This window comes from Corylus avellana, chromosome ca2 (assembly GCF_901000735.1).
Source record: "Corylus avellana chromosome ca2, CavTom2PMs-1.0".
Taxonomy (NCBI): Eukaryota; Viridiplantae; Streptophyta; class Magnoliopsida; order Fagales; family Betulaceae; genus Corylus; species Corylus avellana.
This window is the reverse complement of record NC_081542.1, coordinates 9,756,393-9,781,061: the sequence shown is the minus strand read 5'-3', so window position 1 is coordinate 9,781,061 and position 24,669 is coordinate 9,756,393. Positions and strand designations below refer to the sequence as shown.

The 24,669-nt window shown below is 37.2% G+C and overlaps 2 protein-coding genes across 5 annotated transcripts in view; both read left to right on the top strand.

The window, feature by feature from the left end:
- Window positions 1-1,812: 1,812 nt before the first annotated feature.
- LOC132171562 (uncharacterized) lies at window positions 1,813-12,487 on the top strand. 3 transcript variants are annotated; one of them, XM_059582919.1, is made up of 8 exons: window positions 1,813-1,952; window positions 2,501-2,822; window positions 6,773-6,874; window positions 7,043-7,777; window positions 9,892-9,947; window positions 10,038-10,369; window positions 10,542-10,861; window positions 11,030-12,487. In XM_059582919.1, exons 2-8 carry the CDS (start codon window positions 2,631-2,633, stop codon window positions 12,281-12,283), a joined length of 2,991 nt encoding a protein of 996 aa, XP_059438902.1. In that variant the 5' UTR covers window positions 1,813-1,952; window positions 2,501-2,630; the 3' UTR covers window positions 12,284-12,487. The 3 variants fall into 3 exon arrangements, with proteins under 3 accessions (XP_059438902.1, XP_059438901.1, XP_059438900.1); XM_059582918.1 differs by having other exon boundaries at window positions 7,037-7,777; window positions 10,545-10,861; XM_059582917.1 differs by having other exon boundaries at window positions 7,037-7,777.
- A 473-nt stretch (window positions 12,488-12,960) lies between these two features.
- The window catches only part of LOC132168467 (uncharacterized), a 25,847-nt gene continuing 14,138 nt past the window's right edge, over window positions 12,961-24,669 (top strand). Inside the window, exons 1-6 of one of the 2 annotated variants that reach the window (XM_059579462.1) lie at window positions 12,961-13,584; window positions 13,670-13,847; window positions 14,406-14,586; window positions 14,694-14,777; window positions 15,168-15,275; window positions 16,291-16,560. In XM_059579462.1, the coding sequence (XP_059435445.1) occupies window positions 13,290-13,584; window positions 13,670-13,847; window positions 14,406-14,586; window positions 14,694-14,777; window positions 15,168-15,275; window positions 16,291-16,560 (1,116 nt within the window). In that variant the 5' untranslated portion in view covers window positions 12,961-13,289. Of the gene's footprint in view, window positions 13,591-13,669; window positions 13,848-14,405; window positions 14,587-14,693; window positions 14,778-15,167; window positions 15,276-16,290; window positions 16,561-24,669 lie in introns of both variants that reach the window. The other variant, XM_059579459.1, reaches the window with a different exon arrangement.

Below are 24,669 nucleotides of genomic sequence, written 5' to 3'. Positions count from 1 at the left end.
GAAAGTGAAACCCTTAAGACCCTTAAGATATAAAACGTGCGTGTTGTTATTATTATTATTTCATTATTTTACTTTTTATTAAAAGGTTGGTTAACTAGCCAATTTGCGGACTGATTCCGCACAAACTTTATTTCTTTTGACTAGTTTATAAAGTTGTTATATGTTTTTTGAGCATGTAAGAAATATTATTTTTGTAATAGTTATATTAAAAAATTATGTGATTCTCACATGCTAAATGACACATGGCAAAGTTATAAACAGACATAAATTTTCTCTAATTTGGGTGGAAGCAAGTTCTTCAAACGTAGTTTTATAAATTTACTATGTGTCCTCTTTACATATGCAAACACATGATTTTTTAGAATAGAAATTTCTTCCAATACAGTTTATAAAAACTAACATGTATCCTTTTACCATGGGAAAAATACATAATTTGTTAATATTATTAAAAAAAAGGAAAAAAATACTTTACCCAATTTGGACACCTTTTTGTTTTACTCCCATGTTTAAAATAGACAATCTACCCCCATGAAGTTTTCTTTCTTTGCAATGTAGCTATTAGTGTTGGCCGGTGGAGCTGGGATTGTGGTGGCTGGCAGTTTGGGAGAGAGAAAGAGAAAGGGGAAAGGGTCAGCGCTCTCCTGCTTCGTGGTGGGTGGTGGCGCGTCTGCTTCGTAGCCACTAGATGGTGTGGCTGGCGGTGCTGGATGGTGATGGCCGGTTGTGGTGGTGGGTGGGAGGGGGGTGAGAGAAATTGAGAGAGAGAGAGAGAGAGAGGGGCAGGAGATTTGGGATTTGGGGTAAAAGTGAAAGTGAAACCCTAAAGATACAAAACATGCATGTTGTTATTATTATTTTATTTTTTTATTAAAAGGTACATACTTTGTTAATATTATTAAAAACATGAAAAAATATACTTTACCTCCCGAATTTGGACACCTTTTTTGTTCTACCTCTTATGTTTAAAAATTAATAATGTACCCTCATAAAGTTTTCTTTCTTTTGCAATGTAGCCATTCTGTTTGTAAATTTCGTCTTTTTTGATAGTCACGTGGGTCTCACGTGGCCTTTAAGTACCAAAATTGCCCCTATGATATTTCAAAATTACCCAAAATGTCCCTATATATATATATATATATATATATATATATATATATAAGCTGAAGAAAAAAAAATATGGGGGGTGGCTCCACTCCCATTAGGTCATGGGGTGGCTCGTCACACCCATTTCAGTTAGTTGTGGGTGGCCCAGCCACCCCCGGCCCAAAGGTGGGAGCTAGAATCAATAGAGGTGTATAAATTCGAGGGATAAAATGTATTTTTTCCTTAAAAAAAATTATATGATGTAAAAAAAAAAAAAATTAAATGATTCTCACATGCTAATTAAAAAAACATATATTTTTTCCATGTTATAGAACGCATGGCAAAATTAAAAGCTTAATTGGAAAAATTTCTGAAATTTATGTCTGTTTTTAATAGTTATATTAAAAATATATATATATGTAAGAAAAACAATTGAAAGGAATTTTTGTCCCCTTCCAAGATACTAGTAAACCCTAGATTCTAGAGGGAATGATGAGGTGGCATCCCAGGGTGAGTCTCGACTCTCACGTGTCGCTACGCCAGCTGTTCTTATCAGCGTTGGTCCGCACGTAGGAAGTTGAGACAGGGGAATAGAAGGGGCCGGTAGGACCCGCCTGACACAGCCAATGCCCTGCTTCTGCTCCACTGCTGCAAAACGACAGCGACGTCGAGAAATGCTAAAAATAAAGACGTTTCTTTGCCTCAAATCACTTCTTCCCACTCCCACTGCCAAAATGTAAAACGCTCTCTCCTTTATATAACTAAGCACCACCCCCCAGAAAGCAAAACGCATTCTCCGACACCGAAAGAGAAACAACGAGAGAGAGAGAGAGAGAGACGCCTTCGTTTCGCTCGTCGCTGCCTCTCTGGTTCGATCGTTCTCCTTTTTCCTCCTCCTCCTTTCAGCAAGTTGTTGGATAATATTATGTAAAAGAATATATTAATTTATCGCATTTCTTAGGATTGCACATTATCTTTGTTGCTCCTGAGTTTGGCTGCCAAAGAAAAATAATGGGTAGTTAAAGTATTGTGCTTGCTTGGTTTTGGTTGAGTAATTTTCTGTGGTTTTTTTTTTTTTTTTTCCTTTTCATGCTTGCCTACTAAATGGAGTATTTTTTTGGGTCAGAGGTGAAAAATCTGTGAAAAGATTAAAAAAAAAAAAAAAAAAAAGTGGTAAGAAGAATGGCTTTTAGCTATGAAAAAGACCACGAATCATCACATTTGTCAAATAATTGCTGTTGATTTTGATCATATCTTGTTTTTGTTGCTTTTAATTCAAGATTGGTTGATTTCTACTCTGTGTCTTTGTCTCTGTGTGTGTTTGCAGGTCTTGTCTTTTAATTTCTTGTTTAGCTATTTCATTATCTATTTGTTCTTTATTACCTCTTAATTTATGAGGAAGCTTTTATCTTTGCAGGTGATGGGACTGTAAAAATAAGCTCGAATAATTTTTCCCATATGAGAGAAGCAAATATTTTCTTGGTCTGATTTCTGAGTTACTTAAGGCCATAGATCTCTGCACTGGGCAAGAGTTCTTGAAAGCTTCAATGTCTAGCAGCAAAGTGGTTTTAACATACAAGCGAAAGCGGCCATCTTCAAGAAATGGCCTTGCCCATGGCAATAGTGGGTGTGATGCACTTTTGGGACGTCCAAATGACACTCCTTTAGCCACCCCAGCAGATAAACATGGTGCGCTGAGTGATGAGCAGATATCAGAAAATCATGAAGGAAATTCATCAGTGAGATTCTGGAGACCCTGTAAACCTTACTTATTTATTGTGTAATGGAGTACCCTAACATGCCATCATTAGCACCTTATGTCTTGCACTTGTATTGTTGATTTACTGCATCGATTGTTGGCATGAACTAAACTTTTTCTTTAGTATAAATCTAATTTATAACATGTAGTGATTAATCTCAATCCTGACTGGTATATGGAAACAATACTGTTTACTGTTGTTTTTGCTTTTTTGTTTTGATTAGTAATCGAAATTCATTAAAATGAGAAAGGGTGCAACCCAAGTACAAATGAAGTATACAAGAGAAATACCTAATAAAAAAAGAAGAAAGTTCAAAAAAATCATAAAAACTAGAAATATGAAGACAATCCTGCATTAAATCTGGTATGACTAGAGAAATCCCCCCAACCCCTCAAGACATTTTTCCACAACCCTACCCTATGTGTCCCATGAGGGTCACTAGAACACCACCCACCCTTAGAGTTGCCATATTTAGACCCCACTACGATTCTCCATAAAGCCTCTCTCTTAAGCAGATAGCGCCATAGCCACTTCCCCAAAAGAGCACGGTTGAACAAAAGCAAGTTTTGAATCCTCAACCCTGCCTTAGAGATTGGAGAATAAACCTTGAACCAATTCACTAAGTGAAATTTGAATTCTTCTCTTATCCCACCCCATAAAAAATATCGATGCAACACCTGCAAGGAAAGGGAGGAGAGACATTAAATATTTAGGCAAATTGGAAAGGGTGCTCTTGATCAAGGTAATCCTTCCACCCTCAGACAAATACATCATCTTCCAGCCAGCCAAACGACGCTCAATCTTCTCAATAACACCATCCCAAATAGATTTGGCCTTAAAAGATGCTCCCAATGGAAGATAAAGGTACTTCAAATGCAAAGAAGAGACCTTGCGTCCTAGAAAACCTACCAAACCATCAGCATTATTGATGTTGCTGCGAAGAACCAATTCCGACTTAGCCAGCTTAATTCTCAACCTAGAGGTAGCTCCAAAGCATAAAAATATATCACACATATAGCGGGGGTGGTCTCAATTATCCCTGCAGAAAATCAAAGTATAATTGGTAAACAGGAGATGTGTAATGTTAAGTACACCAAAGTTCCAGAAAAACCTGGAAGAAGACCCCATTAACAGAGGCAAAAAGCATTCTGCTTAAGCCTCCATGACGGTGACAATCAGCAATGGAGACAAAGGATCTTCCTATCTTAAATCACAGGAGCTATTAAAGAAATCAGAAGTATTACCATTCACCAAAATAGAAAATCGCACCGAAGAAATACAATGCACTATCCAATAACGTCATTTCTTCCCAAAATCTCACCCCCTCAACAAATACAACAAGAACTCCTAATTGACTTGATCGTAGGCCTTCTCAATGTCCAATTTGCAAATCATCCCCGATTCACCATATTTGACCCTAGTATCCAAACATTCATTAGCTATTGTTAAATTACCACTTGTCCTAAAAGTTTAAGATCCTAAGAAGAGGTAAATTTAATTATTTAATGAATACTTTAATATTATAAACACTGAACCAAGGATTTGCCTACCTCTGACAAATGTGTTTTGAGGCTTCGAGATGATCCTCTCCACAACCCTTCTCAACTTGTTGGCTAGGACTTTGGTAATAATATTGTACACTCCACTCACAAGTCTAATGGGTCGAAAGTCCTTAACATCAATAGCCCTAGAATTTTTTGGAATACGAGCAATGAAAGTGGTGTTTTTGGTGTGAAAATCAAGGAACACCCCCATAATGTATGCTTTGATCACATTCCAGCAAACTTTGAAAAATGCCATAGTAAAGCCATCAGGGCCTGTCACCTTATTGTTCCTCAAATGGTCTCTCTAACCAATAAGCCTCCTCCTCATCAATGGAATCAAAAGCAAGGCCATTGGGCCGCCAATTAAACTATTCAGTAAACAAACCATCATAGAATCTTGATCTCAGTTTGGTCGGAAGAGACTGAGCCATTTACCAACAACATCTCAATAGAGTTGTTTCTCCTATTCGAGTTGACCACTTGATGGAAAAACTTCGTGCATTTGCCCCCCTCTCTTAACCAAAGTGCCATTGACTTTTACCTCCAAATCACCTCCTCCAATAAGATAGCCCTCTCCAGATCACTAATTACTATGCTTTTCCTCAACCTCTCTTCATCACATAAAGCTCTCACCTCCTCCAAATCATCAAGAACCCCTAATTTGGTTCCTGAGCTAAGCCTTGGCTAAACCTCCAAAAGAATCATTTTTTAGGTCTCAACATTACCAAACACATGTTTGTTCTAGACTCTCAAGTCAGCTTTCAATACCTTGAGTTTACGAGTCAAAATGAAGCTCAAGGCGCATTGAAAATGATAAGAAGTCCACCATTTCACCCTATTTGCAAACACTTCGGCCTTTAACAACATGTTCTCTAACTTAAAGTATCTTCTGCTACGTTGAACACCGCCACAATCAAAGAGAATGGGAAAATGGTTTGGGCAAAATCTAGGCAACCTTCTTTGAGACAAATCAGGAAACTTGGCTTCCCAATGAGAGACAAGAAACCTGTCAGCTCTCGACCCATAAGGAGGATCCCTATGGGAAGTGAACTTTTAGCGGGAGGTGAAGGTTGCTCGGACCAAGTCTAAAGGCAAAAGGGAGTTGTTCAATTTGAAGAGCTCCGTTAATTATGGCGATGCTTCCAATCGGCGAAGGAAAGGCAAGGCTCGTGAGCGGTAGCGCTGGTTTCCCCTACGGGTGGGAGGGTTTCGGGTTTAGTCCTTGTGGGATGGTGAGTTTTTATGGGTCAGTTTGGCAGTTGTTGTGCTCTTGTGGGTGTTGGGTTCTACGGGTTCTTTTCCTGTTCTTTCTTGTTTTTTGTTTTTTTTTGGCTCTTTTTACTTTCTGTGTCCTTTTTGTATACTTCCTATATGCTTGGGACGCCTACGCTTTTTATAAAGTTTTCTTGATATTACCTATCAAAAAAAAGGAGGATCCCTGTTGTTTGACCACATAAAATTTCCTCCTACAAAGGGGGGTGTCCACGAGGTCCTGCTCAAAAATAAAATCAAAGAAATCCATCATGGCCGGACAAAAGTGCGCTTCACCCAATCTTTCACTAGGAAAATGGGTGATGTTGAAGTCTCCCCCAATGCACCACAAGAAGTTCCACCAAGCATGCCTGCCAGCTCCTCCCATAAATACCTTATGTCACAATCCGAATTGGGCCTATGGATGCCCCTCTAGAAGCTGAGTAGCACCAGTCCTCATGTTGACGAGTAATTCGATTCATCATATCCTTATCTCCTTCCCATTCCCCCTGTTAAAGTAATGATTAAGTGATTAAATTTACATTTTCCTATCAGCTTAAGCTTTTTGGACAACTGGTGATTTAACATGGTATTAGAGCCAAAAGTCTTGGGATCGAACCTCGACTCACTTCTCACCCCCCATTTAAATTAAATATTCCACGTGTTGGACCTCACCTATTAAAAGGGAGTTTGAATCCACACGGATTGATGTGGTCTCCTATCCAAAAATCCAATCTCCACCCCCCTCTATGTATGGAGATTGGTATTTTGGTTGGGGACTTTGGGGGGATGGGAAAGGAGAGGGATTCTTTTGGAAGGGTCAATTTAGATTCCTGCAAGCAAACAAAATTTTCCATCTACTATCTTGCTCTTTTTTTTTTTCTTTCTATTATGTACTTTTGTTTCACTTATTTACTTCCAGTGACTGTTGCCTCCGCTAACTTGATGGCTCTACAGATCATAACTTTTCTATTATGCTCTTCAAATGATAAGTTCTCATCTCAGTCTTGATCATATGATTTTGATTGCTAATTCGAAGTGTCCCTTAATTATTTTTGACAAATGTTCTCTTTTATCTTTTCCAATTCCATAGTTAATTGCCCCTTACTCTGCCCATTGTTCAAATTCATGCAGGGATCTCTTGAATGTGCTGCATGTGGTGAGAGGGGTAACCTCTTATACTGTGATGGATGCAATCAATCATATCATCCTCAATGCATAAATAAGTCCCTTAAGGTATTGCTAATTTTTACTAAAAGCAAAAATGGTGTTTGTTAGCAATGCTTAATTAATGATGCAACATTCAATGTTTGGCTAATGATCTGACATGCCTTCTCTTTCCCCTCCACCCCACCCCCACTCTCTCTATTCTCTCTGAATGTGTATTTCTCATGGAAGAGGCAGTGTTGCGGTAGTATTATACAAAAGGATTCTTCGACATCTCAGCCGCTCCGAAAATCAAGTAGACTAAAGGCAAAGAAGAACATTGAAGGATATGACTCAAGTGAAATGATGGTTAGCTCTAATAAATCTCTGATGAGAAGTCCTGGTGAGGGCTCTGGAAAGGACACTGCTGGCCCATCTTCTGAGGATATAGTTTCGGACAATAAGTTTGGTCACATTCAGATGGTTTCATGTTCAAATGTTAATTCCAGCACTGCATGTGATCATAATTATTCTGAAGGGATATTACTCTCTAAGTCAATGGGTCTGGGCACTGAAAAGTGTTCAGACTTTGTTAGCTTGAAATCTTCTTTCGGGATGAAGTGCAGCTTTGCATGTGATGATGTTTCATCTGGGTTAAAATTGTCAAATTTGGAAGACACTGACTCACGCTGTAAAGCTAAGTTCAGTAACTGTAGTGATGCTGTTGCGCCAACCAAGCTGACCACTTCATTTATTACGTTCAGTCGAAGATATAAAAGAAAAAAGGAAATGGATGGCGGTAATACACAAGGAAAATCACTGTTTGAGGAAAAAAAGTGTACGTTGTTCAGCAAATGGAGTAACTGTGCAAATGGTAATGCCCATGGCCCAGCAACATTCAATAAAGCCTGCTTGGTGGATCATGCAGCAGATATTATCCAATCAAAGGAGGTTCCAGATTCGAGGCATTCGTATTGCCAAAATAAAGATAAAGTAAGTCCTCTGTCTTTCTAAAGGCTTCTTGGCATGGTTCTAAACTGTATCGGGTTCTTCACTTGATACCAACAAATTGAAAAGAATGCTAATTAGGTTTCTGGTTATTTCTGTAGCATAGATTCATCAGTTTTAATATAGATTTATATATATTTTTGAGATGCTCTAATTTAACTAATATATTACCAGTACATGTGATATATTCTTGAGATCATATGTTTGCCTGCCTGGTCTGGCGTTGTTTAGTTAAAAGGATGGGAGGATATGGAGCAAGTCCTTTTCTTTTTTTTTTGAAGGATATGGGCCTAGTCAATTAGACTTTGCTCTCTCTTGCTAGTGTTAATGCCATCAGCAGAGTAGGTAATAGGAAGGGTTCTTAGGAAATAGGTATAATCCACTGCAGATATTTGAGTTAATAAAGTGATTGGATTTCTTAGTTTCCCATTTGGGCTTTGTCTCTCACACGTTATTAGTTAATGTGAGTTCTGGATGCTAGATATAAACCTATTCAGGACTATTTCAAAATTTGATTCTTTATGTGAATCCCATTGACTTGATGCTTTTGACAAATTATTGTTATTACCCTAGGTTGTATAACAAATAAGCAGCATTTGTGGATTTCAAGATAGAAGTGGGGGAGCACATTTCTTAAGAGTACATCTGTGCGTTGTAAATTGGAGCTAGGCTCTTACTAGGGTAACATTAATAATTGAGAGACAATTGGATATAAAAACAACGTAAGCATGCTAATATATTTATGTTTGCATATGCTGGGTTGCATCACCATGTTGCAGTTTTCAGCTTGAAGTCTCAGGGAGTATAGACCTGGAGAAGATTTTCTGGTGATGGGAGTGTCGTTGGTAATGATTAATTTCAATAAAGTAAGAGATTAGTGATTGGAAGTGGATCATGAAACAGGAAATTGGTGATTTTGAAACAGTCGCACAATCAATACAGTAGCCGTACTTTCAGATCTTCTGCTTTCTTTCAACGAATGAAGGCAACACAACCACCACCGTGTGGGTGCCGTAATTGGCATCCTGGGCTATTGACAGGGGCTTAGTCTCACCTAAGAGCATGAAGGTCTATGAACCTTTAGGAGAGATGGTATGCACGGTAGAAGGGGATGGTAAATGTGAGAAGTAAACGGGACAGTAAAGGTAAGAATAAGGAAGTGAAGCTGGTGAAGGAAAAAAAGAGAGAAAAATAAAGTATAGGTTTATTTTATTAGTATTCAAGTCAGGGCTCTGATATCATGTAGATGAAAATAAGTGGTAGGATATTTTTCTAATTAACCTACACACTGTTATTATTTATAAAGAAGAGTTATGTATTTTTACTCTTATAAAATTTATCCTAATCTGACAATTACAAAAGCTCATCGATGCATGTTCAAAGAGGTGAGACTATCAATCTTGATGGGATAGTGTCCAATCATAGTTTATCCTTGCACGCTCGCATGAACACCAAATAGTGAACAATCAGTCGTCTCCCTGGCACATTACCAAGCATAGGAGCATAGCCTTTTCCAAAGATGAACCACAAATATCACGTTTGTAGTATATATGTATATATACACACACCAAACTGACCCATAAGCATTCCAAAGTGAACTGTGGCCTTGAACAGTGAACCACTAATGGTCCTAGTGCATCATGGCACATGGGTATACCTTGTTGTCCTATCCCTACGTGAACTTTAGCTGCATAACATGGGATCTGTAGAAGTTATAGATCCGAGAATCTGACCCCCCCTTCTCTTTCTGTCCAGTTTATCCTTTGTCCTCTCCTTGAGCAGTGCATCTCTGTTGGGGATATGGACATTATACTATTGGTACCATGGTTAAGTTTCTTATGTGATTATTCATTAATGCTATCTGCTTTGGTTTTAGTAACTAGATTGACTAAAGTACTTTGATTTTTTCTGTGTGTGAGTGTGTGTATCAGGGCTTTCCTATGGATGAATCTGTCCAATAATTGATTGTGAACTAAGACCTTAAGTATATATAATATTTTGCATTCTTGTAATGTTTTTCCTTTCTGTGAAGAGGCTGGCATACTCAATATGTTTGTGATGCACTTTAGCAATCACCCATTTCATTGATTTGGTGACAGATAAAAGATGTTGATTCTACACAGACTCATGGTGGAGATGCTCCTGAAACCAAGACGTATTTTCTTATAAACTCTATTACTTAATGCTAAAATTTGAATTGCTAGTATTAAATATTGTAATTGCTTTGTTAATTTGTTCTAAACAGTTTGGTTTACAATAAAGAACCACCACTTGATGGGGAAAATATATCAAAGGAATTCTCACCTGTAGCTGGACAAGTACTAGGTCAGAGCTCCAAGATTGCCATAGACATCGAAGAAGATCTTCCTACTTATTGTACAGGAATGTCTTTAAATAATGCCGTTAAAGACGTGCACTCTCAAGCCAGAACTGTAGATAAAGAATCTGAAACCTTGCAGGCCTACATCAGTGAGGAACCTCAACTTGTGTCAAGTGATGGTTTGAAAGCAATAGTAATACCTGATTTCACTACAGGAGGATCTCTACCTTATGTGAACCTGTCTTTTACTCCCACTGGTATTATCTCTTTACTTACCCTTTCAACATGATATAAACATGCTCTTGGGCCAGTAGCTTTATTAGTTGACATATTGTGAGGCTGCAGTTTTTGTCCCTTATTTCTTATGGAACATTTATATACAGATTTTCCATACTTTTTTGCCTAAATTATTCAGAAGAGCTCTTATAGCAGATTCATGCAATACCAAGGGTTGTAATATTAATTTGGATCTGGATTCTCAAAAGCAATCCATCTGTTCTGCACCACAAACTCTTCAGCGCGCGGACTCTGCAAGCCGAAGTGATGCCACTTCTTTACATGGAGTGCTTCCCCAAGAATTGTTGGATTCTATGAATGAGAGAGTTGGGAAATCCCCTTCAGCCCACCCTATGCAGGCACGTGGAGATGCATATATATATATGGAAGGAGGTGGTGCTAACTGCAAAATTAACGATAAACTTTCTTTTGAGTTCTCCATGGACATGACACCAAAAATTAAATGTCTTCAGGTAGGTTGCGTTCTTGAAGTGTTGCTTTTCTATTACCCATATGCTGTACTTTCTTATGCCATATTGTCGTCTGGTAATCTCATTAAATGGTCATTTCTTATTATTTGTTCCTTTTTGCTTGATGATATGATTTGGGATTGAAATAAATGTATTTTTAACTGATTTCAGCTATTTTCAGAGGACAAAACCACTGATGTTCTGAGCTTAGCCATTACGCAGCCTGAGGTAACTGCTTCCATGGTTTCAGAAGAACAAAATCATCTTCATTTGGGAAGTGAAAGCACTCAGCCGAAACAAGATTCAAATAGATCGCCACTCCTAGGTTTATCCTTACCCTCTGAGTCTAAAATTGGAGGATCTGGCTCCAACAACTTTTCCACCGCTCTGCCCTGGTTAAACTGCATCAGTGAAGCAAGACAATTTGTCCAGGATGCTGTGCCTGAATCCTTGACTAGCCATTCGTCATCACCTCTGGGACACAGGCTGATGCTTGACAGCATTGTAAGCCGAGCAAAAGCTTTGGATAGAAGAGGCAGTGTACATGGTGACTTCAAGCCTAACACTATCATGTGGTCTGAAGAGGAGTTGGATTTTCTGTGGATAGGTGTGAGAAGACATGGAAGGGACAATTGGGATGCTATGTTAAGAGACCCAAGATTGTGCTTTCAACCATGGAAGGTGGCAGGGGACCTGGCTGAGCGGTGGGAGGAGGAACAATCCAAATTATTGAATGCTACACATGCTTCATTGTTTAAGTATTCAAATACGAGAAATTATTCATCGAACTGTAACCTCAACTTCTCGGGTCCTAGAAGAGGAATCCGGAGAGAAAATATGACAGATGAAACTCAGCTCTCACTTGGAAATTTATATGCTCACTCAGAGGGTAATGCCGGTAGTAATGTCTCCAATAGGCCATATTTCAGGTCAAGTTATATTCAAAATAATGACCCTGGACAACTCCATAGGCCTTTTAGTCACCCATGGAAGGGCCCTTATTCTGATTTTCATGGGGTAAACTATGATTGGGAGTCATATAATTTTTTGGAATGGGAGACTATGCCAAGGGGCAATCCTCCATCAGCTGATGGCCCCTTAACTTGTCCTGCAGCAAAAGCTAATTTACCCCACTGGCTCAGAGAAGTGGTTAGCACTCCAAGGTCAGCTGGGTCAAATCTATCTGTGGTTGCTTCATCATTTGCTCAGCCATGCCCTTTACCAAGAAACAGAATCCATAGCAGGCTTTGTGGTTTCAGGACAAGAGGCATGCAGCCATCAAATAGCACCCATTGGTTCAACTACTCATTGGGAAACAGAAGTGGAATGGCTGAACAAAGCATGGCTTGTAAACCAGATGATGTAATAATTATCGACAGTGATGGTTCTTCTGAAGAGACCATATCTGATGATCGTAGTGCTTGAAGGAGGTTTTTGCAAGGAAAACTCTTGCTGAATTGATGGGGAAGTTGTGGAAAGTTTGTATCTCTATCTGCTGTACAGTTTTGTACAATATCAATTTGTAGATGCAGAGATTGATTCGTGCTTTGTTCTACTTTTTTGAGCGAGATTGGACCTATAAAAACCGTTGAATGTATATAAGAGCAGGGTTTTCGTTGTTGTGGCTTACTCTTAAATCTTAATGATGGTGCTTAAAGCCTAAAGAATTCTTAGGTTAGATGAGAGATACATAATTTGGGATTAATAATAATAATAATAATTAATATAATGAATGTACATTCAGCCCGCCCAGGTTAGAGAGAATTCAGGGCGGGATCCTGCGGTTTGTGCGGGGGTAATTAGGTCCAAATGACGAGCCCAATCAAGCAATAGGAATTAATGTGTTGGTTCATTAATTCCATACCCTCACAACGTCTCAGACCATTTTTATTCTCTCTTCCAGGCGTATGTTGCTTGAGCTTGACCATGCGATCAACTGCATCATCAATTGGTGTGGTTTGTGGGAACTGCTTTGTTACTCCTTAGACAAAATATCGTATGATGCAAACTAGATAACAAATGCTCGGAAAAACACCACCAACACCACAAACCAACAACTTCATAGACTTATATGAACTTTACATAAGTTAATGGTTGATTTATTAAATTTGTAGAAAAATGAAAAGCTTATTGATCCCTAACATTTTGCATTGTGAAGTTCTCCTAAGATGAGGAGAAACAAAGCAATCTCTATTATGCGGAAGAAGAATAGAGCAATCCGAGAGGAAGAAGAAAAGAAAGGAAAAGAGATAGAGAGATAGAGAGAAAGAGAGAGACATTGAACAAGAAACCAAAAGAGAATCAATGAGAATATCTTCTTTGTACAAGTATTGAAGCTTTTGCGCTCTCTATAAAATCTAAACGTTTCTTCTTCGGAAATCGGATCATCCACACCCCTCTGCCTACTCTGTAATTGCTATACCCTTCTTCTATGTCTTACATTCCCCCACACAAGCGGCAGTCCAAGGACTCCGACAGGCCCTCACCAATACCAGAATCTTTTCGTCCTAATTTTAGGAGAAATCTTGATTTGAGGTCATCCAAATCTGTTAAAGATAGAAGTGGAAAGATTACCTATGCTAAACGGGCTGTATCCACTTGGTTTGCAGTTGGTTTGGATGACGATAACCACTTTCCATCTTCCGTTCAGCTTGAGCCGGTTTCCATGGAGTCTATTGAGAGAAGAACCGGGGAAAAACCCCTTGCTTTGGCGAACCGGAATCTGGGTAAAGGTTAGTCTTTTGCCATTTTGCTGCTCGCGTTTTGTCTCTGGAATTGGTGATTAATAATGGGTTTGCCGGTTTTGGTTAGTTGAGGATGCGCAAGCCGGAGGAGATTGTGTGACGAAGCCGTGGGTGTCTATTGCAGACAATGTCCTGCCGAACCTGCTTTCCTCTTTTGAGAATGTGCGGAATGAAGCTGTTCGCCAAAAGTTGGAAAACGTTAAGCCGACGCTGGTTGCTAGATTTGGGAATATTCTTTTTCATGGGTAATTTCTTTTTTATTTTATTTTATTTTTATTTTTTGGCACCCTATGAAAATTTAGTTGAGAATAAAGGAAACAACATGTCATACTGTGCTGTATGTGTAAGATGAGTGGGGAGTCTTAAGATCATCTTCTACTCCATTGTAAGATTGCGAGTGCCTTATAGAGTGATATTTTTGGTCGTGTTGGGTTAGCTTGGGTTATGCCTAGAAGCGTAGTAGACATTTTGCTTGTTGGAGAGGGTTGTGCGGTAGTCCTTAGAATGCATCAGTGTGGAAGATGGTTTCGTCTTGCCTTTTGTGGTGTCTTTGGAGGGAATGAAATAATATAACTTTTGAATACCGCGAGAGGATGGTGGTGAACTAAAATTTTTCTTTTTCAAAAGTCTTTATCATGAGACAACTGCTTTGGATCTTAATTTGCAAAGTTTTCATGATTTTCTTGACTTTCTTTTTTTTTCTTCCCTCTTTCTAGTTTGGTGTACTGCTTGTATACTTTGTGTATACCTGGGTTGTGCCTTTCGTGCTTTTCAATGATATGGCCTAGATCTTTGTCACGCAGAAGCCCTTCAATCAACCAGGAAACTACCGCAATAGATTTGGCTGCAGAAACCACATTGAGAACATTGAAAAGAACATTTTACACAAATCTTCCTAATTCAGACATAGAAAAAATCAAGGGGGAAGTTGCTGGAAAGATTGAAGTTGATTTTGACGAGGAGAAAGATTTATACCATGTAAAGGTATTTCTTGCTATAAACCTCTGCTTTTTGGGTTCAGATTCACGCTGTTTACTCTTTTGATTCAGTTGGCTACTGACTTCCTCAATTTATTTTCTCATGTTGTATAGTTGTCTGATGCCACACAACCAGATTCAACTCTTTCTTGCAAATGTAGGGTGATGAAAGAACATAAAAAGCTTCAGCTTTATAAGGCAAGTTTCAGCTTAAAGTCAATGCACATTTCTGTTTTAGGTTAGAGAGCTGATGATTTATTCACTTTCCGTTTTGTTAATTTTATGTGACAAATACCTCAATGTACTGTAAAGAGCATAATAAGAATAATTGTTGAGTAGGTTTATTTTTCCTAAATTGCTGCCCTTTTAAGCCAAAAGTGGATTTCTCTTCCCTTGAACGGTGGAGATTTGGGATTTGATCCATTATGGGTGGGGGTTTCTGGGAGTAAGGTTCTCCTAATGTTTGGCTAGAAAGAAAAGGGGTCTCAGACTTTATTTTCTCCCCCAGTATTTTGACAGTTTTACTATTTCCTTCCAATTGTTTATAACGATTGTTTGGAGGCTTATGTTGAAATGTCAACTCTGTAGGTTGAACTAAACCCGGTGCGTCACATGGTTGTGGACATATCGTGCCTTGATAAAAGTTTAGACCTAAGGCTGATGCTATACAACAAGGGCGTCTTAACATCTCTCACTGTAAGTTGCTTTGTTATAGTCACTGTCATATCTCACAGTTTACATTATTTCACAAAAATTGGTCATGTTCATCCCCTTGTCTTCTCATATCAATAGGTATTAAAAAATTTATACAAGGGTGGAATCTTTACACTAGAGCTTTTATGATCTGAATCGTTATCTGGAAAAGAAAAAACGTGATAAAATCTTGAATTGTTTAACATATGTATGCGTCTATGTCACTTCAGGCAGGTAAATTTTGCAGTATCCACCCAAATTTCTTTCAAAAAGTTTCCTCTAGATGAACATAGAAATTGGTATATGCAAATAGGATAAGGTTTCTTTGAATCAAGTTAGTTGCAATCACGAAGACTTGAAAATGGAAGCCAGGGAAAAGATTATGTAATTATGACACATCTTCTATTTATTTATTTATTAATTATTTACTAGCATATTGATCACATGTGTTGCCTTTGAGCAATTCGAGTGTCAGATGACAAAAACAAAATGGTGGATTATACAATTTATATGTGATGAAATAAATAGATAAAATAATTCTTCTAATTCCTTGAAAATTTGAAAACACATGTTAAAAGAAATGAAGTGTATTTTCCCCTATTATTTATCTATTGTTATGTCTGTTTGTCTGGGTATGTGTGCATGTCAATGCCTATTTATATCAGAAAAGAAATGAAAAGCACGTGTATGAAAAGCATATTTATGTTTAGGTTTTAATTTTATGGGTACTTTTTTTTTTTTTTAAAAAAAAAGTAAGTTCGATGGGTACTTATTGACTGGAAAACGTATTCAAAATTTGATTTCTTCCCTCAATATGTTTTAATTAGAAAGATTAATTTCAATCTTCATTTGCTATGAAGCAACCTGACCAAAAAAGAAGAAGAGAAAAAATTAAAAAAGAAAAAATGAAAACAGGTGTGGGAATAATCTGCTTAACTATTCAAGATAGTTTTATTGTGCTATTTCTGATACCTGAGACTAACATTCATGATCAAACTAAATTCATTTGCTATTTCAGGATGATGAGCTGGAAAACATTAGAAATCTGATTAATTCTGCAGTTCTAGATCCAGATGTGAAGGGTGGGTTGAGATGGCCCCTGGGTTATGCATCTTCTGGAAACAGATATTGTGTGGTGGGGGTTTGGCACACAATAGCTAAAGCCTATAAAAGTCCATCAACGAGGCTGAAGGTGAGAGAGGCTGATCGATTTGATTTTAAAACTTCAACTGGAGAAGCTTCAAGGGAGATAAATTTGAAGGTGAAAAGTGTCATCTCCTTATTACAGGTAGTAATGTCTATCTTCACGCTTCTTAAGTGGATAATTTCTGCACTGTATTGTGTTTTCTTGTATTATTTTTTATTTGTTTTTATATAATTAATTTCATTTTCATTAATTAAATGCAAAGATGCAGAACCCTAGTACATAGAGAGTATACAAGAACCCCTAATATGAAGAAAAAGAACACAAATTCAAAAAATCTGCAAAACTAGTTACTAACAAACTATGATGCGCAGATATCGTAGAATAGAAAGTGTTGAATATAATCTTCCGCAACTCTGTCACCAAAGTCTCTACATTTTGAAAGCTCTGAGCATTATGTTCTCGCTAAAGAGACCACATTAAACACAATGGAGCCAACCTCCATACTACTATACTTCCATAGCTGTTCCTTGCCCAACTTGTCCTCCCATTCACCACAATATTCATCCAATTATCGAGCGTCAATATTTTTGCTAATGCTACTGTCTACACAATAAACGCCACCTGTGAAGGAGCCTTGACTCTCCATATATTCTTCAAAGGAAAAGATGAATCATTTTGACTAGTTAACTTCTTTGATAAATCGATTTCACTTTAAACTTGCTCATTTTTGAAGGACTTCAACCCTTTCTATCCTCCTCTCCTTGTCTTTGTTTGAAAGAATACAACCTCTCAAAGAAAGATACTACCACCTCCACCTCCACCTCCCAAACCTGAACTAGCCTAGTAAAATTTACATTCCATAGAATAATCTGTTCTTGAACCGGCATGTTATCTGCTACCCACGCATCTTTTCTCAGAGCATACTAAATAAATCCGGATAAGAGATCTTCAATGGACTATCCCCACACGACACATGTTGCCAAAAACTAACCTTTGACTCATTCCTTACCTCAAATCTAACAAATTTGGAAAACATATCCCGCCCCATTCTTATATGTTTCCAAACTCCCATTCCAAATGTCCTTATAACCTCTTTAGAGCCCCAACTTCCTTCTATACCATCATATTTGGTCTCTATCACCAATCTGTATGATGTGTCTCTATCCATAGTATACCACCACAACCACTTTCCCAAAAGAGCTCGATTGAACTGAATCGGATTTCTAACTCCCAATCATGTCTCTATCCATATATCTAATTGTTGCAGCAGCCAACCACCAACAGTTTCCATCACCTTCTTGATGAGCCTTCAAAATTGTAATAATATTTGAAATGATAATTAAATAAAATCATCATATAATCAAAATTAAATCAATCAAAACCACCCTAAAATTTGAAAGTACAATTAATTGTAACCTTTGTCTGTTCTTCCACATTTCATGGCTTGCTGCAACTCGGCAATTTCCATTTGCCTTCAACATAATCTGCTGCTAATCACCTGCAATGCTATTTTAACTCAAGTTCGAACTCCAAGCGCTAACACGGAATATATGTACTCCTATAACTTGCTTATACAGAACTGAACCCTACATTAGAGTATCAAGAGCGAAACACAAAGTTCACTAGTTATCGACATTGTATCTTGTTCTTAAACATTTTGGTTTATGCTGTACCTTGTATTGATTTTTATCATGTCTCGAGTCAAGGCAAGAGAAGAGATTCTATAAAATTACCAGAACACATTCTAAGTTTTTATTCCAAAGTGAGGAAATGTTGTGTCCTAAGAAAACTGGGGATGTTGCTATCCTCCAGTTGATGTAAGGAGAGGAAAATCTGATATACATACATGTACTATGTTCATCTATTGGTAGATCAAAAATTGAGTTTAACTTGGAAGGTCTGACTGATCATCCCCTATTGTTTTAAGATACAAGATATGTTCAACATTTTTCTCTAGGATAATTATGTAATGTATTCTTCCTGTAACTGCATATGAAGTGGGGGTCTGATTTGACAAATAATGTATTCTACAACTTTAGATCCCAAATAAGACCCCCACTTTCAAAAGCTAGATCATATATAACAGAGTAAGCAACAAAAAACCAGAATCATAAGCAACAACACAGGATTTGGATAATTATTCAGCTTCAACATAATTGACATTGTAGATTATTTGTGATGAGTTTATATTAATTAAGCAAACAATCTATATGTTTCTCTTTACATTTATTTCTATATTTTCTTAATGATCCTTCACGTGTTTATGACCGCATTCAATTATCAGGAACAGGCAGTTGAGATTACTTCGGTTTCAGAGATGCTTAAAGACACATTAAGGTTGATTTGGAATCTGATGCCGTGAAGGCTTTTTAACATGAAATAGCACATTGCAGGCCGCCCGTCTTTTCCCTACGTTTTGTAATTTTTTTTTTTTAAATGCTAGACAAATTTTACAAAAAAAATTTCACATGTTGTGGCACAACATGATGTGGCACAATGTGATTGGGTTTCTTAAAAGTTGAATTTATCTCATTTCCAATCATGTTGTGCCACATTATGTTTTAAAAGTTTTTTTGGAAAATTTATTTGTAAGCTTAGCATTACCTTTTTTTTTTTTTTTTTTTCCCTGTTTGATAATAGTGCAATTGTGTACATTTTATTGCCAAAACAAGGTTGTGAATATGTCATTTGTAAGTTTGACTATATTTCTCTTATCAATCGATTACCTTTTAGATGCCAGATAGACTGTGTAGCAAGTCGAGACCTACTTGCATCTTGTATCCGGCCGCCTGTAAGGGATACGAGTGGACTTTTGGCCTAGTAACCTAGGTGGGCGGGTACCCATATAGCTATATTCGCCTAGGAGGATACTGGTATATGGGTATGCGGTAGCAAATAATATTCGTCTGCTCTCACACCCATATATATATATATCACAAATGTTATAAACTCTTAAGTTCTCATATCAAGAGCGGCAAGAAAGAATATTGAGTTAGAGAATGCAATTTGATTTGGCAAGAGAAAGGGTGGTTAGAAAAATTTGCATTCTCTAACTCAATATTCTTTCTTGCCACTCTTGATCTGAGAACTTAGAGTTTATGACATATATATATATATATATATATATATACTATATATATATATATATATATATATATTATTTTTTATGCTTAAAGTTTCAATCTGTTATGTTTTGATTTTGATGTTTCTTTTGTGCTTCTTCAACTTGAACCCAATGTTCATGTTTGTTTAAGAGGATGATATGGGTGGTTAATAAAAAATATCTGCCTGCCCTATGCCCGTAGGTGGATACGAGCAGATTTTGCTTGTGGACAATTACAATGGCATACTAGGGTTGATCTCAACCCGTAAGGGGTGATGCTCAGCCCAGCCGTAATGCCTATTGTTGAAATTTGATATCGAGGGAAGGATATCACATGTTGATTCTTTGTTTTCCATGAAATAGGAGTCATTCCTAGAGTCTATCAATCTAAATCATATTATGGTAAACACTATCACCCGATAGTAATTATAATTTACCACGTCTAAGAGGTTTTTGACCTTGTCCTGGACTATAAGAGCAGTCCTGTGAGAGCTTTTTTTGGGACCGACATAAATTGGCTCGGGTTGTATATGAATGCGGGTATTGGCAATATCTGCATTTGTATCCGCATCATGCGATTGGTTATTATTTGCTGTCTGCATATTGTGTCTATTTTTAGTCTTTTGGGTCTTTATTAGGGCCTATTTTAAACGATTTTGAAAATAATTTGGGCTTTTTTTTTTTTTTTTTTTTGTGGGTTGGTCATTTTTTTTAGTGTTTTTTAAGCTTAAGGTCATGGCATGAGTGTGTGAGATATGAGATGAAAAAAAAAAAAAAAACCCTAAACATAACTTTACATCAAATCCAAAACGACATCATTTTGGTATTGAACACTAAAATGATGCCATTTTGGTTAATTTATTTTATAAATATAAAGGATGTGGTTATGCAAATAGAAGAGAAGGGCTCGGCGCTGCTCAATTCAAAGCGGATTTAGCCTAGGTGTTGTAGTTTTTTTTTTGTTTTTTTTAACCATCCAAATTTAATTTCAAGTGTTTTATGTGAGAGAGAGTGAAAATAAATTTGAAGTATTAAAAAAATTACTATAGAATCTAAGAGCAAATATAGAACCACGTTCTTAAAAGAAAAACAAAAAGCCATTGGATAACACCTTTCACAAGCGTCGTTAGAGCATTTGCATGATAACAACCCATTTTCTATCTTTACATTCTCTGATTTTATCTAAAATTTAGTTATTGTCCCCCAAAATTACCTCACACCATATATGCATTCTTGCTCTAAAATCCAATGAGCTGCAGTCAGCAAACAATCCAAATTTGGTTAAGGGTTGGTTTGGGTTTTTGATTTTAAAAATTGCGATTTAAAAATAACGATTTAAAAATGTGCGATTTGTAAACGTAATTTTTAAAAACGCAGTTAAGCGTTTGGAAAAATCACAGTTTGGCCTTCAAAATCGCAATTTAGCCTTTAAAATTGTACGTTTTCAAATTGTAATCCCAAACAATTTATTTCTTGTGATTTGGTTTAAAATAACACTTTTTGTCTATAAATCGCAATACCAAACACATCGTCAACACTAATTGTTAACGAAAGGAGTAACTTGTATCCCAGTAATAATTGGTGGTCTAAGAGCATTCACAATGGGCTCTTTATATTAAGCTTTTCTCTAAAAATTTAACAAAACTCATGAAAACACACACATTTAACAAGCTCCATTCTCTACTTTATATTTAACTATTGTCATAGATGCTCTCTATATTCCTAGAGGTAAAAAGTTAAAGTTATATAATTTTTTAAGCTTATTTTTTATCCTTCCCTCTCTTGATTGGCTTAAAACTAATAAAATAATAATATTTATAGAGAGCTTGATGTTTGACTCATTTTAAAAGTAGCTCTCTAAATTTGATAAAGTAAATTTTTCTCCTCAAATTTAGCTTATTTGAGAAGTCCATTGTGAATGCTCTAAGGTCAAATGTTACTTTAAAATTTTCCCTTCTTGAGAGCCTTGCAGTTGTACAATCCAAGAAAAAAGTATGGGAAATTGCCTTGTAATTGATTTTTCATATAATATTAATTAAACTTTGCATTTCATCTTCTACCAAGTGACAAAAGCATGGATGCAAAATCAGATTACATCTCTCAAAGAATTAAAAATGAAAGTAACTATGTATGGTGTACACAATGAACTCACCTATTTCAAAATGGAAATCTATCTAAGCTTCCTAATTGGCAGTGCTTTTCCAAAGAGCTTTTTCTTCCTCTGTTGCCTCCATCTTTAGCTCGCTTAATATATCCATGTCTTCTTTGCTTAGCTTTCTTACGAAATTCTCATCTTCTTGAAGCACTCTAAATCCTTCAGCCAACCTCTCCAACAAGGTCCTTTCAGTCTTTCCAACCTTCTCAACTTCCCATTCTATCTCTTCAACTTCCTTTATAATGGTCCTTTCCCCTTCCTCTAAGGGAGTATCACCCTTAGATTCTAAGTTTGAGAATTGCTACATAGAAACTCTTCCTTGGGGTCACAACCCTTGGAGTAATGCTACAAGTCTCTCTTGTATTCCTCTTGAGTCTTCCCAAGAATGATGTGACTATTAAAATCACCATTGAGTTTGTGATTGATCATTATTGTATTTTGATCACATGGTAATTTTAATAGCCACATCATTCTTGGAGGCACTCAAAAGGGATATAAGAGGGACTTCTATAATTACTCCACCCCTTGGTATAAAAAGTCTGCGATTTACCCGGATTCGTGTAGGGAAACTTCCGAGAATGCCGTGCACAGGTATGAGGTTTACTTTGTACGGATGGGTCCGAACGGCCCTGCCTTGTCGACGTTTCCATTAGTTTTGCCAATAGGTATCAAGTGACTTGAATAGAAAGGTAAGAACTTAATTGAACTGACTAGCTGAGCACCTGGGCAACCAGGTTAGTGGTTTGACCAGAAAAGATGGTTCCTTGCTGATAAGTATGCACAATTAAATGCATGATGTTCGTCATCTATAAAGAGGCTCCCAAAAAGGATAGATGTAGACATTTCTAATCTGGTGTGGATCACATATCATCTTCCTCAAAGAGTAGATAAATTGTGCAGTGACATGTAATAAAAATGAGTATGCTTTCATATCAAAGGCTTTATGTTGTTTTCCGAAAACATATATAGGTAGCTTTTCTCCCTACCTCAAGTATAAGGACCATTAACTTTTCCATTTAATATCCTATAGATATTAAATATCCTATATGTAAGTTCTTGTTGGCTTAATTCGGTAAGCAAAATGGTGACCAAAAGTGCCAAGATTCATTATCCATTCAATTACTGTTCGGACGAGAAGAAGTGCCGTTCGGACGCTCGAAGAATTCTATTTTACCCGAAAGCCTCGTCTGCAATCTCGTTTGCAATCCTATCCGGACGAGCTCGATAAACAAGGATTCCCGAGAGCCTCGTCTGCAGTCTCGTTTGAACCCCGTCTGGACGAGCTCGATAAACAAGAATTCCCGAGAGCCTCGTCTGCAGTCTCGTCTGAATCCTGTCCGGACAACTTTTACTAAAAAGGTCATATCTTGAGTTTCAGGCCTCTGATTGGAGAAATCTTTATGGCGTTGGAAAGCTAACTCAAGGATCTAAAAAGTCATGTTTTACAAGGTTTAGCTAATTCCAATGTTTACTGGGTCAAAACGGGCCATAAAGAGAAGACTACGAAGCTGGGCGGAATGGCTCGTGTGCAATCTCGTCACGGCCTTGTGTTAAAAAACACGTTCTGGCTGTGTTTTGTTGTCCCGTCCGGACGGCACATGTTACCGTCCAGACGCCGCGTACCTGTAACAGTTTTAAATGAATATAAACTCTTTCCTAGGTCTAAGTATGATGGGATTATTATAAATACACCTCTATAGGAAGATAGAGGAACGAATTTCTGACTAGAATTCGCCGTCGTGTGCTAAGAGAGTCTGTGACATAGAAAGTTTGTTCTCTCTCTTAGAGTGATCGTTTGTGTTTATTTGTTGATTGTTGAAGTGAAGTCAATCGGAGTTCCGGTGAAAGGAGATCACGTAGAAGGATTATGCCAGCTGTCTCTGGAAAGGGCTACTGCAGTAGAAAGCAAGTGGGTCGCTTGTCTTATACAAGATCGTGTCAATTGCAAAGGTTTTGTAAGTATGAACGTCTTGTAATCCTTTATTCTTTTACTGAGCTAGTTGATTTCTTGGGTTTGACTGTCCCGGAGAGGTTTTACAATTAGAGAGTTTGTGTTTATTTGTTGATTGTTGAAGTGAAGTCAATCGGAGTTCAGGTGAAAGGAGATCACGTAGAAGGATTATGCCAGCTGTCTCTGGAAAGGGCTACTGCAGTAGAAGGCAAGTGAGTCGCTTGTCTTATACAAGATCGTGTCAATTGCAAAGGTTTTGTAAGTGTGAACGTCTTGTAATCCTTTATTCTTTTACTGAGTTAGTTGATTTCCTGGGTTTGACTGCCCCGGAGAGGTTTTACAATTAGAGAGTTCTCTAATTGGTTTTCTCTTTGTAACCAAAATATCTGTGTTCTTTATTGCTCATTGCATATATGTTTTTGATTAATTATTATTTGTTAGGTCAGATCTATTTTCGCATAATATTGTGTGAAACACCTATACATTCAGAATAGGTGTCGTTTGGAGTCATATATAGAATTTTCACTATAGATATGGACAGTCAGAACCTAATTGTCCAATTCTTTCAACTCCCAATAATCCAGCAAGGCTCAAAGGACTAACTATTGTTGCTGAAGACATATTAATGTTTTAGAGCAAACAAGTAGAGAACTAGTCTTGTTTGGTTTATCTCTATCTTATACTTTTACCCAATCCCTAAAACCAATAACTGCAATATATGTGTACACATACATATAAACAAAACAATAAAGAAGACAAAAATCAATGACAAGTACCTTTGTTATGTCATAATCAAAGAAATATTTATTTGATGAATTGAATCATGAACGCAAAAGGACGTCATATAAAGAGGAAATTCATCCAGAATTCATACTTAATTCAATGCAAGGGCACAGTTACTCAAAGGTCTTTCCATCCAAAGGCTCGACTTAATCGATGATGTTCGAGTATTTTTTTATTTATTAAAATATGCTTATTGAAACACAAATATTCATCCATTCATGCCATAAATTGCTAATTACCACAAGTTAACAAGGTGAA